General features: G+C 43.6%; 1 protein-coding gene and 1 long non-coding RNA gene across 2 annotated transcripts in view; both read right to left on the bottom strand.

Moving 5' to 3' along the window:
• Positions 1–862: 862 nt before the first annotated feature.
• LOC129811350 (heme-binding protein 1-like) overlaps positions 863–19,401 on the bottom strand; it is a 35,309-nt gene continuing 16,770 nt past the window's right edge. Inside the window, exons 3-5 of the mRNA XM_055862583.1 lie at positions 6,834–6,975; positions 5,055–5,238; positions 863–4,467 (exon numbers count right to left, since the gene is read on the bottom strand). Of these exons, the coding sequence (XP_055718558.1) occupies positions 4,296–4,467; positions 5,055–5,238; positions 6,834–6,975 (498 nt within the window). The 3' untranslated portion in view covers positions 863–4,295. The remainder of the gene's footprint in view (positions 4,468–5,054; positions 5,239–6,833; positions 6,976–19,401) is intronic.
• On the bottom strand, positions 16,575–19,401 carry LOC129811353 (uncharacterized). Its single transcript, XR_008752868.1, has 2 exons — positions 18,307–19,401; positions 16,575–17,923 (listed from the first exon to the last, which is right to left on the bottom strand). It is a non-coding gene; the product is annotated as an uncharacterized LOC129811353 (long non-coding RNA).

Raw genomic sequence — 19,401 nt, 5'->3', positions numbered from 1 at the left:
TCCAGAGATAAAAGGGGAAATCTAGTTATCTTTGATGAATCTCTCCTGGGTTTGTATGCTCGTGAAAACCAATGAGATGGGATAGGCAGGACTTGCAGCGCGTCTAGCTTCTCAAATAGATGCAAGATCTATTTCAGCGTGGCCGGTTTAGTTTCCCTGTAAGGAAGTCTCTTGGATTGTGGTCTAGACAAGATGCCATGGCCACAACAGGTTTGCCTCAGCAAGCATCTCCTTCATTGTCTTACTAAATGTTGAGGGCAACTGGTCTAACTTACATAGGTGTGCCTCTCCCTGGGCATTGCATAATATCCATGTGGCAGCCTGATATGGTATGGTGATAAATGGTGCATGGTTCCTTTTTGTTAGGGTTTGTGTAACTGATTGTGTTGCTGAGCCCCCAATTGTTCCCTTGTCATGGGGGAAGAATTTGTTCCCAAGAAGAAGAAAAAGGGTCTGCCCCTTTCCATCTTTTGTAGACTATGCATTTTGATCTCCATAAAAGAAATGTACACACTTGTGTGGGTGTGAATCAGGTCATTTTTCAATACCGTGTCAGATGTTCCCTCTGGTGATTCCTGCTCCCTCAGGCACGGCACTGAGCTGGGGCCTAGTAACCTCATGCCTTCATCAAACTTCCAGGTTTCAATAGCCTCATTTCTAGTATGTTGCCATTTCTGTGCTCACTGGCACCAGATCGGTTTGAAGCCGAACTTTACAGATGCTGATCTGTTTTCGTATGTTTGGACTTGACTAATTAAACTTTTTGGGGTTTAAAAAGGTAGTCTAGGTTATTATTAGGATTGTATATTTTATAGGGAAATATCTATCCCCACCATCTTTGCTAGAATCACACGAAGGCCCACAGATTTAATATCATTTTTATTTCTTAAAGGAAATAAAACATTTTAACAAAAACAATCAAGAAATCCATAGTAGCTTTCGTCATTGCATTTCAAATGTTTTTCTGTACAGCACACTTTTACGAAGAACACTGAAAAATGTTTGCAAAAATCCACCAAACTGCCTTCGCGCCAACTGTTCCCAAAGGACCAGTCTGTTAGTTAGATGTGTTGGAGTCATGGCGGACACCCAGTTCAAATCATTCTGCATGCTCCAATTCCGTACACATTGCGAACTTTAACGTTACATCCTACGTGGTGTCTACATCACATTTAGAACTTTAACGTTACATCCTACGTGGTGTCTACATCACATTTAGGACTTTAACGTTACATCCTACATGGTGTCTACATCACATTTAGAACTTTACCGTTACATCCTACGTGGTGTCTACATCACATTTAGAACTTTACCGTTACATCCTACGTGGTGTCTACATCACATTTAGAACTTTACCGTTACATTCTACATCAGCTCTGATTACGGGCAGGAAAACAACTAACCTAAAGTGTAAAAAGCTGCAGAGGCCAAACAGGTAAGACTAACCACCACTGAAACAACTTGGTTAAAGGCGTGCATTATAATATCACTACACTGAAGTCATGGGGACGACCGTTTCTTTGAACTACTTTCAGACTGGACTTGGCGATTGAAGTGATTGAGATGCTGTTTGTTTACATGCTGCTGAATGCGGTACATGGTAAAATAATGTTTATGACTGGTCATTAACCCGCAATGAGAAAGATGATCTCCTGAACAAGACTTTACACAGTGATGATTTGGCAAAGTACAGTTACCTGACATACTGTGACTAGTGTTGTCACAGCTACACTTCAATATACAGCCCGGTGTTAAGCAATAATGGCCTATTCTCCTTTAAAACAACTGATAGATCTAGAACTTTCCTATGTATTGTTGAGTCAACAAAATAGATATTATGATACATCACTTTTCTTATGTTAAATTCATCCTCTTAGTAATTGGTTTCATTACAAAATATTTGGAAGCTAGAAAATACCTCTTGAATTGTTATTTTGAGCTTTAAGGGATTTTCGTTAAAATGGGGTATAGAACCCTAATGCTGTGGACTAAAAACAAATCACTTTTCTTACTCAGATAACATAAACAAATATAACCGTGTATATGATAGGCTCCATGCATTTACTCTGTTTTCAATGTTACTGGTGTCAGGTAACTTGCAAATAGTGCACACACACAAAGCAATGTCTGGATTGGAACCTTAGTTAAATAGAGAGAGAGACAGAAATAGGTTGTTTGTGAACATCATGGCTTTAAGAATGAGGAATGCATTGACTCTCAGAAAGAGCATAGAAAAGTGTAGTATGCAGCAGATGGCATGCTCGATTGTCATATAACAAAGCTCAGTGATTTTGGTTTGTAGTAATACGTATTTTCTGTCTCGCCGTGCTTATACATTCAGACTGTTGGCTGTAAAATTTATCCGGTGTTTGTCTATGTGTCATGCTCAGTGTTTCATTGACAGAAAGAGAATGACACGATTTACTTACACTTCACAACTAATAGAATCCACCCTCCTATAGCATTAAATTGTCTAAAAGGTGGTAGTTACCATGGTGAAGACTGCACTTCTCCCCCCCTAAAGCAGACTGAAATAGCAGTCATCGTTCAGGATTGTTAATTACCTGGTAAGAATTCCAGTTCAAGGTTTACAGTGTGACTGGCGCAATAATTAGGATCCACCAGAACCATGTATTTAGAGAGATGGGACATTGAGGTTTTCTGCGTTATGATGCATTTACATGACACTACAACATTCTATGGCAGCCATGTTAGCCGTCCATTAACATGACATGGGGAATATTTAAACAATGCTATGTCACTGAATGTCTAGAATTAGAACGATATTTTACAACCTAAATTTGGCCCAACTCTCTAAAGGCATGGCTCTAATATCCATCCACTTTTCACAAAACATCAAGTAAACGTCACGACTCCTCACCCTTCGGAGGTCGTCAAGACTATCAGGGCTCAACATTAACGCTTGTCCGGGACAAGTAAAAAGACAAAAGTTGGACAAGAAGAATATAGATTTAAGTTATCCGAATGGACAAGTAAAAAATCAATCACAAGTGTCTTCCGTATGCGATGTTTTGGACACTGTTCGCATCGGAGTAGAATTGTATTGCATTGACAGGCGTGTGCACATTTGTTGATATTCCTTTCTATTTTTTTTTTTTTTTTTACCCAGTTATAGCTCATTTTTGGTCAGCAAACAGAGTACGGTCATTAAAATCCTGGAAAAGTCATGGTGTGTGAATCACCTGCGTGGGTGAGCAGGCCCATGGACAGACAGACGTCGTAGCAGTGAGGTAACCTGTAATAATGACAGACAACAGACTAACTATATAGCCAATTAAAAACATCTTGTTTAGCCTGGCTAGTTCTCTGTAGCTAACTATTCAGCTTTTAGCATGCATTAATGTCATTTTCATGTCACCGGGCACTCCAGTACGACATTGATTAACGGGTGCATTATTAAAGCAATGCTACATAGCCATGTTGTAAAACCTATCAAGCGCTCAACATTGGGAGTTGAGAAATACATCTGACAGTTGGTGAGCTGGGATTCCCCTTTTAAACATTGGCCATGTCATTCTGACAACGTTCAAAATATTATTAGAATAGCCTCATTGACAAATAACTCGCATGCGGTCAAAAGATATTCCATGAAATCTGAATATATTAGATAAACGTGTATTTGTTAGTTACCTTGCTTTGAAGTAGTCTACCTTAGCCATTTGTTCCCTGATTAATTGAATAAGGAAGTTATTTTAATGAAGACAAAGTATTTGGTTGTAGTTGTAACGTTGCAATATTTTATAGGCTAAGGGTGGCCAACCATCTTCCAGGAGAGCCTTAAAGGGGCAGTGTTGTATTTTGAGACAGGCAAAGAAGCCAATAGGCAGATGGTATCCTACATTTTTGTCTGATTCTCTATTTTATTTTGTAAAGTGGTTCCTTGCATCATACAATAATGTAAAAAATTGGTGTTGCAGGCCATTTTTCGACAAGTAAAAAAACAAAAAAAAACATCTGTCCTACTTGTCCGAATGACAAGTGACTAAAAAAGTGGATGTCAAGCCCTGACTATGTGAGGATAACAGCAGAGTAAAATATCTAGACTAGATGCCCTATCGTAAAGGTGTTCATGGACCCAAAGGATGCAGCCTCGCAGAGGACTAGTAATAAGGGCCCTTGTAGCAAAGTCCCTAAGTCTCTTCACACTAGAACAGGAAGGGGTGAATCAGTAAGTCTCTTCACACTAGAACAGGAAGGGGTGAATCAGTAGGATTGGGATAAGGGGGTGTTGGGTGGGTCAAGTTTAGGAGGATGGGCCAAGGTTAGGCTGACCCTCAAGGCCGCTCCAGGAACCAAATCTCGTTCTGTCGGTTCGCCACCGCAGGGTTGGTATAGCCAGCCACGATGAACGAGTCATTCACATGCGTGGCGGGGGAGTCGAGCATTTCCGCCATGGTGCTGATCTCATTAATGATGGTCACCTCGTTTGTGGCGCCAGTGAAGGACCTGGAGGTTAGAAAAGGGGCACATAGGAATCGAATGAGATTTGATTCAAGTCAGGGAGGTGTGCGTTTGCAGGTGCAGGTCTAACACTGGAGTCATTATAACTTCCTTACTCTCATTCTGCTGTGTAAATTCACGAGGCTTTTGAATAGACTCTGCTTTGAGATTGTCCAAAACAATATGCTAAATTAAAACAAAACTGCAGCCACTGTCATTTTTGGAAGGATGCAACAACATGGTGGCTAGCATAAAAGTATTGGTGGCTAACTGACTGAAATAATGTCATTAACTTTAGCTAAATAGCTTCATGTGACTAACTTAATGTTTGTGACCAATCGAGGAGCTAGCTAGTTACGTACATGAGATTTGGTTTTGGGTTCCCGAAAACCAGCAAGCTAACTTGTTGACTAACTGTAGGCCGAAATTTTTTGAAATTCACTCGTTTTGCTAGAAACTGTGAACTTGTTTATGCCTCAAACTGACAATGGTTCCAGTAATGATTACAATTTAAAACGTTTATAATTCATCTACTTTCATATTGTATTGCCATAAAATTGACCAAGCAGAGCAAAATAATTCCAAACTCCTACCTTGTGTATACAATGGTGGCAGGCCATTCCTCAATGCTTATTTCAGTGTCAGAAGGCAGGGGTGGCTGGACTTGGTATTCTGTGGGCAGGTAGTAGGCCACAGTGACGTCCCTGGACAAGACAGAGTGGTTCTGGTCCGTACGGATCACAGTCAGGATAGGGATGGTCATACCCAGATAGCTACCTAAGGACAGGACATGGACAACCAAGAGTCAGGAGTCTGAACTAGCCTACACTCGATCCCTCCGATGTCAACAACTACAGACCAGTATCCCTTCTTTCTTTTCTCTCCAAAACTCTTGAACGTGCCGTCCTTGGCCAGCTCTCCTGCGACTAGTCATTCAACTGAGACGGCTCTTCTCTGTGTCACGGAGGCGCTCCGCACTGCTAAAGCTAACTCTCTCTCCTCTGCTCTCATCCTTCTAGACCTATCGGCTGCCTTCGATACTGTGAACCATCAGATCCTCCTCTCCACCCTCTCCGAGTTGGGCATCTCCGGCGCGGCCCACGCTTGGATTGCGTCCTACCTGACAGGTCGCTCCTACCAGGTGGCGTGGCGAGAATCTGTCTCCACACCACGTGCTCTCACCACTGGTGTCCCCCAGGGCTCTGTTCTAGGCCCTCTCCTATTCTCGCTATACACCAAGTCACTTGGCTCTGTCATATCCTCACATGGTCTCTCCTATCATTGCTATGCAGACGACACACAATTAATCTTCTCCTTTCCCCCTTCTGATAACCAGGTGGCGAATCGCATCTCTGCATGTCTGGCAGACATATCAGTGTGGATGACGGATCACCACCTCAAGCTGAACCTCGGCAAGACGGAGCTGCTCTTCCTCCCGGGGAAGGACTGCCCGTTCCATGATCTCGCCATCACGGTTGACAACTCTATTGTGTCCTCCTCCCAGAGTGCTAAAAACCTTGGCGTGATCCTGGACAACACCCTGTCGTTCTCAACTAACATCAAGGCGGTGACCCGTTCCTGTAGGTTCATGCTCTACAACATTCACAGAGTACGACCCTGCCTCACACAGGAAGCGGCGCAGGTCCTAATCCAGGCACTTGTCATCTCCCGTCTGGATTACTGCAACTCGCTGTTGGCTGGGCTCCCTGCCTGTGCCATTAAACCCCTACAACTCATCCAGAACGCCGCAGCCCGTCTGGTGTTCAACCTTCCCAAGTTCTCTCACGTCACCCCGCTCCTCCGCTCTCTCCACTGGCTTCCAGTTGAAGCTCGCATCCGCTACAAGACCATGGTGCTTGCCTACGGAGCTGTGAGGGGAACGGCACCTCCGTACCTTCAGGCTCTGATCAGGCCCTACACCCAAACAAGGGCACTGCGTTCATCCACCTCTGGCCTGCTCGCCTCCCTACCTCTGAGGAAGTACAGTTCCCGCTCAGCCCAGTCAAAACTGTTCGCTGCTCTAGCACCCCAATGGTGGAACAAACTCCCTCACGACGCCAGGTCAGCGAAGTCAATCACCACCTTCCGGAGACACCTGAAACCCCACCTCTTTAAGGAATACCTAGGATAGGATAAAGTAATCCTTCTAACCCCCCCCCCCCCTTAAAAGATTCAGATGCACCATTGTAAAGTGGTTGTTCCACTGCATATCATAAGGTGAATGCACCAATTTGTAAGTCGCTCTGGACAAGAGCGTCTGCTAAATGACTTAAATGTAAATGTAATGTAAAATGAACTAGACTTGGCTAAACAAGGGTAAGGTTAGAAGAATATAGGCCCAATGACTCCTATGAAGGCGGTTTTGGACTCACCTGAGGAGTTCTGCTGGCAGATGTATCTCATGAGCTTCATGAAGCCGTAACAGATGCTCTGCTCGTAGGTGTCCTCATGAACCGTGATACACGCCCAGTGGGCCTTCTCATAGTGTCTCTTCTCATAGAGCACGTCTCCACACTGTGTACACACACACACACACAGAGAGAGAGCACTGGGTCACTACCTATGCATTTAATAAAGTCTAATGCAGTGTAACAGCAACACTTTGTTTCAGCATGTTAATAGAGTCAGTCGTCAGTAGCTAGGTTTCCATTCAATTTGCGACAGAATCCAGGTCTATGCCCAAACAGTTCGAGCTTCTAATTTTAAAAATGAATCTCTCCAGAAATAAGTCTCTCACTGTTGCCGCCTGTTATAGACCCCCCCTCAGCTCCCAGCTGTGCCCTGGACACCATATGTGAATTGATTTCCCCCAATCTATCTTCAGAGTTTGTTCTGTTAGGTGACCTAAATTGGGATATGCTTAACACCCCAGAAGTCCTACAATCTAAGATAGATGCCCTCAATCTCACACAAATTATCGAGGAAACCACCAGGGTACAACCCTAAATCCGTAAACATGGGCACCCTCATAGATATTATCCTGACCAACTTGCCCTCCAAATACACCTCTGCTGTTTTCAATCAGGATCTCAGCGATCACTGCCTCTTTGCCTGCATCCACTATGGGTCCGCGGTCAAACGACCACCCCTCATCACTGTCAAACGCTCCCTAAAACACTTCTGCGAGCAGGCCTTTCTAATCGACCTGGCCTGGGAATCCTGGAAGGATATTGACCTCAACCCGTCAGTCGAGGATGCCTGGTTGTTCTTTAAAAGTAATTTCCTAACCATCTTAAATAAGCATGCCCCTTTCAATTTTTTTTTAACTAAGAACAGATATAGCCCTTGGTTCACTCCAGACCTGACTACCAGCACAAAAACATCCTGTGGCGGACTGCAATAGCATCGAATAGTCCCTGCGATATACTCCCAAAAATTTTGGGACACTCGAGTACATGGGGAACAAGATCACCTCCTCCCAGCTGCCCACTGAACTGAGGCTAGGTAACACGGTCACCACCGATAAATCCATGATAATCGAGAATTTCAATAAGCATTTCTCTACGGCTGGCCATGCTTTCCTCCTGGCTACCCCAACCCCGGCCAACAGCGCCGCACCCCCCGCAGCTACTTGCCCGAGCCTCCCCAGCTTCTCCTTCATCCAGATAGCAGATGTTCTGAAAGAGCTGCAAAACCTGGATCTGTAAAAATCAGCTGGGCTAGACAATCTGGACCTTCTCTTTCTAAACGATATCATAACCGCCATCGATAAAAGACAGTACTGTGCAGCCGTCTTCGACCTGGCCAAGGCTTTCGACTCTGTCAATCACCATATTCTTATTGGCAGACTCAATAGCCTTGCTTTCTCAAATGACTGCCTCGCCTGGTTCACCAACTACTTCTCAGAGTTCAGTGTGTCAAATCGGAGGGCCTGTTGCCCGGACCTCTGGCAGTTTCTATGGGGGTACCACAGGGTTCAATTCTCAGGCCGACTCTTTTCTCTGTATATATCAACGATGTCGCTCTTGCTGCGGGTGATTCCCTGATCCACGTCTACGCAGGCGACACCATTCTGTATAAATCTGGCCCTTCTTTGGACACGGTCTTAACTAACCTCCAAATTAGCTTCAATGCCATAGAACACACCTTCTGTGGCCTCCAACTGCTCTTAAACGCTAGTAAAACCAAATGCATGCTTTTCAACCGTTCGCTGCCCGCACCCGCCCGCCCGACTAGCATCACTACGCTAGATGGTTCTGACCTAGAATACGTGGACAACTACAAATACCTAGGTGTCTGACTAGACTAAACTCTCCTTCAAGACTCATATCAAACATCTCCAATCCAAAAACAAATCTAGAATTGGCTTCCTATTTCGCAACAAAGCCTCCTTCACTCACGCCGCCAAACTTACCCTAGTAAAACTGTCTATCCTACCGATCCTTGACTTCGGCGATGTCATCTACAAAATAGCTTCCAATACTCTACTCAGCAAATTGGATGTAGTCTATCACAGTGCCATCCGTTTTGTTACCAAATCACCTTATACCACCCACCACTGCGACCTGTATACTCTAGTCGGCTGGCCCTCGCTACATATTCGTCGCCAGACTCACTGGCTCCAGGTCATCTACAAGTCTATGCTAGGTAATGCTCCACCTTATCTCATCTCACTGGTCACGATAACAACATCCACCCGTAGCACGCGCTCTAGCAGGTATATCTCACTGGTCATCCCCAAAGCCAACACCTCCTATGGCCGCCTTTCCTCTGCTGCCAGTGACTGGAACAAATTGCAAAAATTGCTGAAGCTGGAGACTTGCATTTCCCTCACTAACTTTAAAGCTATTAAGCTATCTCAGCAGCTAACCGATCGCTGCAGCTGTACATAGTCCATCTGTAAATAGCCCACCCAATCTACCTACCTCATCCCCCATATTGTTTTTATTTACTTTGCTGCCCTTTTGCACACCAGTATCACTACTTACACACCATCATCTGCTCATCTATCATTCCAGTGTTAATCTGCTAAATTGTAATTACTCCGCTACAATGTCCTATTTATTGCCTTACCACCTCATGCCATTTGAACACACTGTATATAGAATTTCTTTTTTTTCTATTGCGTTATTGACTGTACGCTTGTTTATTCCATGTGTAACTCTGTGTTGTTGTTTCTGTCGCACTGCTTTGCTTTATCTTGGCCAGGTCGCAGTTGTAAATGAGAACTTGTTCTCAACTAGCTTACCTGGTTAAATAAAGGTGAAATAAAAGAGATTTTTCCATCAAACATCATTTTTTTGCAGATAAAAGGCTGTGTGTGATGACAGTGCACATAAAAACACACACACACAAAAAAAAAAAGACTGTTAAATTCCCATGTACCGAGTTTAAAAAACCAACAAGTTAAATGGGTTTCCATCACATTTAACTCTACTGATGGGTCTCTCTCTCCCTCTCTCTCTACAACCACTGATTATTATTTGACCCTGCTGGTCATCTATGAACATCTTGGCCATGTACTGTTATAATCTCAACCGGGCACAGCCAGAAGAGGACTGGCCACCCCTCAGAGCCTGGTTCCTCCCTAGTTTCCAGTCTTTCTAGGGAGTTTTTCCTAGCCACCATGCTTCTGCATTGCTTGCCGTTTGGGGTTGTAGGCTGGGTTTCTGTATAGCACTTTGTGACATCGGCTGATGTTAAAAGGGTTTTATAAATCAAATTTGATTGATCTTATATTTGTCAAAACAGCAGACAAGCATCGATCATCATGTCACCAGAATAAGACCCTCAATATTTATTGGAAAGGAGCATCAAGCTCATCACCTTGCACGTTCACCATGATGAACTGTGAAGTTCATCATTTATTTAATCTGTAGCCTAATAAACTGCATGCTTCCGAGTCATAGTGGGAGGACCACACACACACCATATCATCGCGTGACTCCATGTTGACTTTCGACTTTATCAGTATTTGCGCATAAAAGGCGTTTCCCGCCGCCATTTCTCGCATAATACATTTTACAGACAAAAATATCCCACCATGTCAAATGAACAAATTATGTCTGAATATATGCAATTGTACCGAAACTTCCTGTTTCCATCACAGCTGTTGTGAGTTTCATTTTTTTTACAGTGACTTTACTCACATGAGTACTGTGGATAGAAAAGTGGCCACTGACAAGATTTGGTAACTGTATACCAACAGATGTACCGTTAGGAGCCAGCATGGAGATCATCCTCTTAGTATGGGATGTGTTGATTGACACAAGACTACACAGTGTTAATTGACACAGGCATTAAAAGATAACGCATGTCTCCTTTATTTAAACCTACACTCCAGCCAAACACTAACTTGAGGAAAGCCAATCAGACCATTTTATTTATACTTTCGGGTCACAACTTGCAGACTTGTTTACGTGTTGCTGTGCGTTTTGTTGCCAACCTTACTTTGCTACCTGACATCTTTACGTTTTTTAGTTTTTAATTACCGTTTATATTTTTAGTTTTTCACTCACTCAACTTTTTTTTTCATTCAACTTTTTCACTCCGGACGCTTTATCTGGACATGGATCAGGACTTCCAACAGCCGAAGCTAAGTAACATTAACATGATGCCTTCTAATTGCAGTCGCTGTACTCATAATATACAGGAGAACGATCGCCTTACGGCGAGGATAGCTGTGCTGCAAGCCCAGCTTCAGACGCAAACGTTAGGCAAGGGTAATTTCAGTGTAGGAAAGGATGAAACAGTGTCTGTGCCACCAGTGAGTACAGATAGTAACGTTAGTATAAATCTCCTCGCATGGTCCCCGCAGCCGGACAACTTTCTCATGGCTTCTGGAGGGAAATGCTGTAGGAATGCTCAACCGGTGTCGCTCAATCAGCCGACAGAAACTTTCAACCGGTTCTCCCTATTAAGCAGAGAGTCGGGAGTCAGAGGCCGAGCCTTCTCTGGTCTCTACTCCTCCCATTACGGCACAGGTGTCAAACTCATTCCACGGGGGGCCGAGTGTCTGCGGGTTTTCGCTCCTCCCTTATACTTGATTGATGAATTAACATCACTAATTAGTTAGGAACTCCCCACACCTGGTTGTCTAGGGCTTATTGAAAGGAAAAACCAAAAACCTGCAGACACTAGGCCCTCCGTGGAATGAGTTTGACACCCCTGCATTACGGGGTCTGAGACGCCGAAGCTTCCCACCATTTGCGCTGACAAATTGAAAACCCTAGTCATTGGCGACTCCATTACCCGCAGTATTAGACTTAAAAGGAATCATCCAGCGATCATACACTGTTTACCGGGGGTGTATGATCACCAACGATGTTAGGATGAAACAGTCAAGAGGTCACCAAGCGCAACATAGCTTCAGCGTGTAAATCAGCTAGAAAGATGTCGGCATCGAGTAATTGTCTTTGGCCTCCTCCCAGTTAGGGGGAGTGATGAGCTCTACAGCAGAGTCTCACAACTCAATCGCTGGTTGAAAACTGTTTTCTGCCCCTCCCAAAAGATAGAATTTGTAGATAATTGGCCCTCTTTCTGGGACTTACCCACAAACAGGACCAAGCCTGGCCTGTTGAGGAGTAACAGACTCCATCCTAGCTGGAGGGGTGCTCTCATCTTATCTACCAACATAGACAGGGCTCTAACTCCACAATGAAATAGGGTGCAGGCCAGGCAGCATGCTGTTAGCCAGCCTGCCAGCTTAGTGGAGTCTGCCACTAGCAGTCAGTGTAGTCAGCTCAGCTATCTCCATTGAGACCGTGTCTGTGCCTCGACCTAGGTTGGGCAAAACTAAACATGGCGGTGTTCGCCTTAGCAATCTCACTAGAATAAAGACCTCCTCCATTCCTGCCATTATTGAAAGAGATCGTGCTACCTCACATCTCAAAATAGAGCTACTTAATGTTAGATCCCTCACTTCAAAGGCAGTTATAGTCAATGAACTAATCACTGATCATAATCTTGATGTGATTGGCCTGACTGAAACATGGCTTAAACCTGATGAATTTACTGTGTTAAATGAGGCCTCACCTCCTGGTTACACTAGTGACCATATCCCCTGTGCATCCCGCAAAGGCGGAGGTGTTGCTAACATTTACGATAGCAAATTTCAATTTACAAAAACAAAAAAAACGTTTTCATCTTTTGAGCTTCTAGTCATAATCTATGCAGCCTACTCAATCACTTTTTATAGCTACTGTTTACAGGCCTCCTGGGCCGTATACAACGTTCCTCACTGAGTTCCCTGAATTCCTATCGGACCTTCTAGTCAAAGCAGATAATAATCTAATTTTTGGTGATTTTAATATTCACATGGAAAAGTCCACAGACCCACTCCAAAAGGCTTTCGGAGCCATCATTGACTCAGTGGGTTTTGTCCAACATGTCTCTGGACCTACTCACTGTCACAGTCATACTCTGGACCTAGTTTTGTCCCATGGAATAAATGTTGTGGATATTAATGTTTTTCCTCATAATCCTGGACTATTGGACCACCATTTTATTATGTTTGCAATGGCAACAAATAATCTGCTCAGACCAACCAAGGAGCACAAAGTCGTGCTATAAATTCTCAGACAACCCAAAGATTCCTTGATGCCCTTCCAGACTCCCTCTGCCTACCCAAGGACGTCAGAGGACAAAAATCAGTTAACCACCTAACTGAGGAACTCAATTTAACCTTGCGCAATACCCTAGATGCAGTTGCACCCCTAAAAACATTTGTCATAAGAAACTAGCTCCCTGGTATACAGAAAATACCAGAGCTCTGAAGCAAGCTTCCAGAAAATTGGAACGGAAATGGCGCCACACCAAACTGGAAGTCTACCGACTAGCTTGGACAGACAGTACCGTGCAGTATCGAAGAGCCCTCACTGCTGCTCGATCATCCTATTTTTCCAACTTAATTGAGGAAAATAAGAACAAATCAGCAATTTATATTTGATACTGTCGCAAAGCTAACTGAAAAGCAGCATTCCCCAAGAGAGGATGGCTTTCACTTCAGCAGTAATAAATTCATGAACTTTGAGGAAAAGATCATGATCATTAAAGCAAATTACAGACTCTTTAAATCTGCGTATTCCTCCAAAGCTCAGCTGTCCTGAGTCTGCACAACTCTGCAAGGACCTAGGATCAAGAGAGACACTTAAGTGTTTTAGTACTATATCTCTTGACACAATGATGAAAATAATCATGGCCTCTAAACCTTCAAGCTGCATACTGGATCCTATACCAACTAAACTACTGAAAGAGCTGCTTAAGAGACACTTGATACCATCGATCACCACATTCTTTTGGAGAGATTGGAAACCCAAATTGGTCTACACGGACAAGTTCTGGCCTGGTTTAGATCTTATCGGTCGGAAAGATATCAGTTTGTCTCTGAATGGTTTGTCCGCTGACAAATCAGCTGTAAATTTCAGTGTTCCTCAAGGTTCTGTTTTAGGACCACTATCGTTTTCACTATATATTTTACCTCTTGGGGATGTCATTTGAAAACATAATGTTAACTTTCACTGCTGTGCGGATGACACACAGCTGTACATTTCAATGAAACATGGAGAAGCCCCAAAATTGCCCTTGCTAGAAGCCTGTTTCAGACATAAGGAAGTGGATGGCTGCAAACGTTCTACTTTTAAACTCGGACAAAACAGAGATGCTTGTTCTATGTCCCAAGAAACAAAGAGATCTTATGTTTAATCTGACAATTAGTCTTGATGGTTGTATAGTCGTCTCAAATAAAACTGTGAAGGACCTCGGCGTTACTCTGGACCCTGATCTCTCTTTTGACGAACATATCAAGACTGTTTCAAGGACAGGTTTTTTCATCTACGTAACATTGCAAAAATCTGAAACTTTGTCCAAAAATGATGCAGAAAAATTAATCCATGCTTTTGTTACTTCTAGGTTAGACTACTGCAATGCTCTACTTTCCGGCTACCCGGATAAATCACTAAATAAACTTCAGTTAGTGCTAAATACGGCTGCTAGAATCCTGACTAGAACCCCAAAATTTGATCATATTTCTCCAGTGCTAGCCTCCCTACACTGGCTTCCTTTTAAGGCAAGGGCTGATTTAAAGGTTTTACTGCTAACCTACAAAGCATTAAATGGGCTTGCTCCTACCCATCTTTCCGATTTGGTCCTGCCGTACATACCTACACGTACACTCCGGTCACAAGACGCAGGCCTCCTAATTGTCCCTAGAATTTCTAGGCAAACAGCTGGAGGCAGGGCTTTCTCCTATAGAGTTAAATTTTTATGGAATGGTCTGCCTACCCATGTGAGAGACGCAGACTCAGTCTCAACCTTTAAGTCTTTATTGAAGACTCATCTCTTCAGTAGGTCATATGATTGAGTGTAGTCTGGCCCAGGAGTGTGAAGGTGAACGGAAAGGCTCTGGAGCAACGAACAGCCCTTGCCGTCTCTGCCTGGCCGGTTCCCCTCTCTCCACTGGGATTCTCTGCCTCCAACCCTATTACAGGGGCTGAGTCACTGGCTTACTGGTGCTCTTCCATGCAGTCCCTAGGAGGGGTGCGTCACTTGAGTGGGTTGAGTCACTGACATGATCTTCCTGTCTGGGTTGCCCCCCCCCCCCCCCCCCCCCCCCCCCCCCCCCTCCCCCCTTGGGTTGTGCCGTGGTGGAGATCTTTGTGGGCTATACTTGGCCTTGTCTCAGGATGGTAAGTTGGTGGTTGAAGATATCCCTCTAGTGGTGTGGGGGCTGTGCTTTGGCAAAGTGGGTGGAGTTATATCCTGCCTGTTTGGCCCTGTCTGGGGGTATCATCCGATGGGGCCACAGTGTCTCCTGACCCCTCCTGTCTCAGCCTCCAGTATTTATGCTGCAGTAGTTTGTGTCGGGAGGCTAGGTTCAGTCTGTTATATCTGGAGTACTTCTCCTGTCTTGTCCTGTGTGAATTTAAGTATGCTCTCTAATTCTCTCTTTCTTTCTCTCTCTCGGAGGACCTGAGCCCTAGGACCATGCCTCAGGACTACCTGGCATGATGACTCCTTGCTGTCCCCAGTCCACCTGTCTGTGCTGCTGCTCCAGTTTCAACTGTTCTGCCTGCGGCTATGGAACCCTGACCTGTTTTCCGGACGTGCTACGTGTCTCAGACCTGCTGTTTTCAACTCTCTAGAGACAGCAGGAGCGGTAGACATACTCTTAATGATTGGCTATGAAAAGCCAACTGACATTTACTCCTGAGGTGCTGACTTGTTGCACCCTCGACAACTACTGTGATTATTATTATTTGGCCATGCTGGTCATTTATGAACATTTGAACATCTTGTCCATTTTCTGTTATAATCTCCACCCGGCACAGCCAGAAGAGGACTGGCCACCCCTCATAGCCTGGTTTCTTCCTAGGTTTTGGCCTTGCTAGGGAGTTTTCCCTAGCCGCCGTGCTTCTACACCTGCATTGCTTGCTGTTTGGGGTTTTAGGCTGGGCTTCTGTACAGCACTTTGAGACATCTGCTGATGTAAGAAGGGCTATCTAGAGAAATTAGATTTTTTTTCCCCAAGTGACTAGGAGGCTTATTGAATTGGCTGAGGGGATTGCCTCTTCCCCATCCAAAATAAAATGGCAATCCCAGTCACATATCAGCTTTCATCATATTGTAAACACACCTAGTCAGCCTTGGTGTCACGTCTCAACAGAAACATGTGGTTGTCATTGACAGTAATAGTAGAAATGCGCTGGCGCTGCGACCAGGATTTTAAACCAGTCCTTGGGGAACATATGGAGCGTAATCAGTTCTCAGACGACAAAATTAAGTTGCCATTCATCCCCATCAACCTTTGTGTATAGGCGGTGGGGGAAAAGCATCATTCTTGTTCTTGGACTCTGTATTGACTTATCAGACTCTGAGACTCCTTCTCATGTCTTCTTTTTTTTTTTAATGGCCAGATCAGAACAGCTACAAGGGTTGTCCATACCTCACTTCAAATGCAGATGGTGCTTTCTCCTTGAAACAGAATCACAATTACCACAGGAACCAAATTGTGTGACTTTTTTGTGATGTGCAACAACAACTATCAGCTGGAGAGAAACTTTCAAATGCAGACAAGTGGGGAAAGATGAAGCGCGAGTTGGGCGATTTATTATTTTATTTTTCCCCCCAGCATTTCATACTAGCTATATGCAAGTAAAAATAACAGCTACGCAGGATGAATTTATCATAGTTTATTGTTAGAGTACAAACATGTATGATTTTTTTGTATGGGTTAATGAATAGGTTATACAACTAAACAAAGTACATTATTTTATGTAAACATTTTATAAAATGTACATTTTCTAGATTATCCCTAGCCCAAGACGTACTCTCAAGGAGCCTACCATTACAATATATACAAAACACCCCTGTACAGAAGACGCCGTCATCCAATGATGTATGTGTAATGTAATGGATCGGGAGTCATGATCCAGGGCTAGATTATCACCTTGGCTAAAATGGTGAAATTAACAAAGATGCCTTAATACGACAGAAGGTCCTTAATAAGGAAGTGTTTATTGGCCATCATCTCCCTCCTCCAGAAGAGGAAGAATCCCTGACTGTCTAGTGATGTCCTTGTCTGATTTTGAACCTGTTTACAGGTTGCTAACAAGCTAAACAGCATGATCTTTACACAGGTGCATATTGTGCTGTAGAGAATAAAAAGGCCACTCTAAAATGTGCATTTTTGTCACAACACAATGCCACAGATGTCAAGTTGAGGGAGCGTGCAATTGGCATGCTGACTGCAGGAATGTCCACCAGAGCTGTTGCCAGAGAATTGAATGTGAAATTTCTCTACCATAAGCGTTTTAGAGAATTTGCCAGCATGTCCAACCGGCTTCACAACCGCAGACCACGTGTATGGCGTTGTGTGGGCGAGGGTTATGGCATGGGAAGGCATAAACTACAGACAACGAACACAAATGCATTTTATCGATGGCAATTTGAATGCACAAAAATACCGTGACGAGATCCTGAGGCCCATTTTTTTTGGTATGTGACCAACAGCTGCATAGATGTCATTGGAAATTCATAGATTCGGGCCTAATGATTTTATCTTAATTGACTGATTTCCTTATATGAACTGTAACTCAGTAAAAATCAATGAAATTGTTGCATGTTGCGATTATATTTTTGTTCAGTATAGTTAGTGTTTCTGAGCTAGGCCTTTGCACATGCATTTCAGTACATATCCTGCTGACCGTGGACTGTGATGCATTGAAACAGCTAACTCCAGTTTAAGGAAGCCCAGTTTAACACAGCACAGAAAGAGGAAGCACTGATCCATTAAGGTTAAGCGCTAAAGTCGAGTTTAAGTGTGTGTTAATCTGTTTCTGCTTTTAGAGTACGGTAGACCCTAAATCCAGTGTAACACATTACTTTGTTGTTGTCACACAAGACGAGTTGCAGGAGGAACTGGTTTGCCTCGTTTGCGCGCCTCTTCAAGCGGCTCCGCCTCAGGCAGAGGATTCTGATCGTAACGGATGGTCAGGGTACGCTTGTCTCCACCTCATCGCCAGAACTGCAAGGTGAAAATGTGAAAATGCGTTTAAAATGAATACTACCAGCTCTACAGCTTCTATTCCAAATACAGGCCATGCAAATTAATACTTGGGAGTTCCTTTTCTGTTAGTGAAACTGACAGAAACTCTACATACAGGCCATGCAAGTTAGAGTAGATGGGGCAGAAACTGAGTATTCATTGTGAAAGATTATAATTGGGAACTATTGACAGGTTAAACCAAATACCTCATATATATATATATATATAAAGGTTAGGTTACATAAATCGACAATGAACTATTGAAAATTACAGAAAAGATGACAGACAACACAGAAAAATACATTACGGTTGATTAAGGAGTCTACCTAGTTTCGGGGTAAACATACGCTAGATAGGCCTACCCTGCAGCTGTTCTGATGATGGTCCTCCTACCAGGCTTTGGAGTGGACGTCCAGGTTAACACAGTCTGCACAACCTGCTCGCTTGGAATCAGTTTCCCACATTATTGTATTTTAAAATTAGTCCACAAAGTGTTTTGAACACACTTTAGTGTTATCAGTTATCTGTGTAGGGAAATATTCATCCACTGTAGTTGTCAAGCTTCAGAACTAGCTATGTTGGTAAGATACAAAGCTAGCTACTAAGTTGGCCATCGTTAGCCATTCTCAGCTAACTGGTGGCAGTGTTAGCCTAGCTGGCTAGCTAGCTAAGCAGCAACGTTAACGTGAACAATCTTACCTTCAAAATGTGTCCCGACATCAATTTTATTTTTGACCACCCATTGGCGTCGTAGTGCAGGGTCTTTGGGGAAACAGTGAAAAGTTCATTCAACTTGACTCCCTCCTTTGTAGGAGTTACATCCAGGGACGCAGCAGTATGACATGTTTGACTGCGTTGCCTAGGTTTCTGGTCTCGGTTTCCCACTCTAGCCTCATTTTAGTGCAGCCGGAAGTGACGTGTTGTGGTGTGTGAATTAAGCGAATAGGACCACACATTTTACAATGAGTCTTAGTAAGGGTTGGGTGCTATGCAAATGTTTTATATGGTATAACACAAGGGGTGCCATTTTGTTCCAATCTAAAAACGAACAATTATGCTAAGAAAGTACTAAGGAATTCTCATAGCAGATGCTAGCTAAATGCTAACAAGCACAAGCGAACAAACAAATTGCAAGGCCAGACAACCCAGCTCATAAAGTTTGACAACTTTCTCAAAAGGTTACTCAGTTTGCTGCACGCACAAAACAAATATTAGACAGTAGGAATCTTGATACAGGAGAGGATTGATCTGTCTCTGCTGTAACCAAGAAGCTTTATCTTGCAAGCTAGCAAGTTAGTAAACCAAATGCAGAGCATTTTCTTGGCACATCCTAGATATTAAAAATCATTATGTTGGTATTTCAAAATACCCCGGTATACGGTATTCCGCCCAAACGTAGTCTTGTTGCTTGGCCAGCAGAGTACACATTGGTTCGTTGGTGAATGAGTCAATCATAG

Source organism: Salvelinus fontinalis, chromosome 15 (genome assembly GCF_029448725.1).
Source record: "Salvelinus fontinalis isolate EN_2023a chromosome 15, ASM2944872v1, whole genome shotgun sequence".
Classification (NCBI taxonomy): domain Eukaryota; kingdom Metazoa; phylum Chordata; class Actinopteri; order Salmoniformes; family Salmonidae; genus Salvelinus; species Salvelinus fontinalis.
The sequence above is the reverse complement of the archived record's forward strand: the minus strand, read 5'-3'. Positions and strand labels throughout refer to the sequence as shown.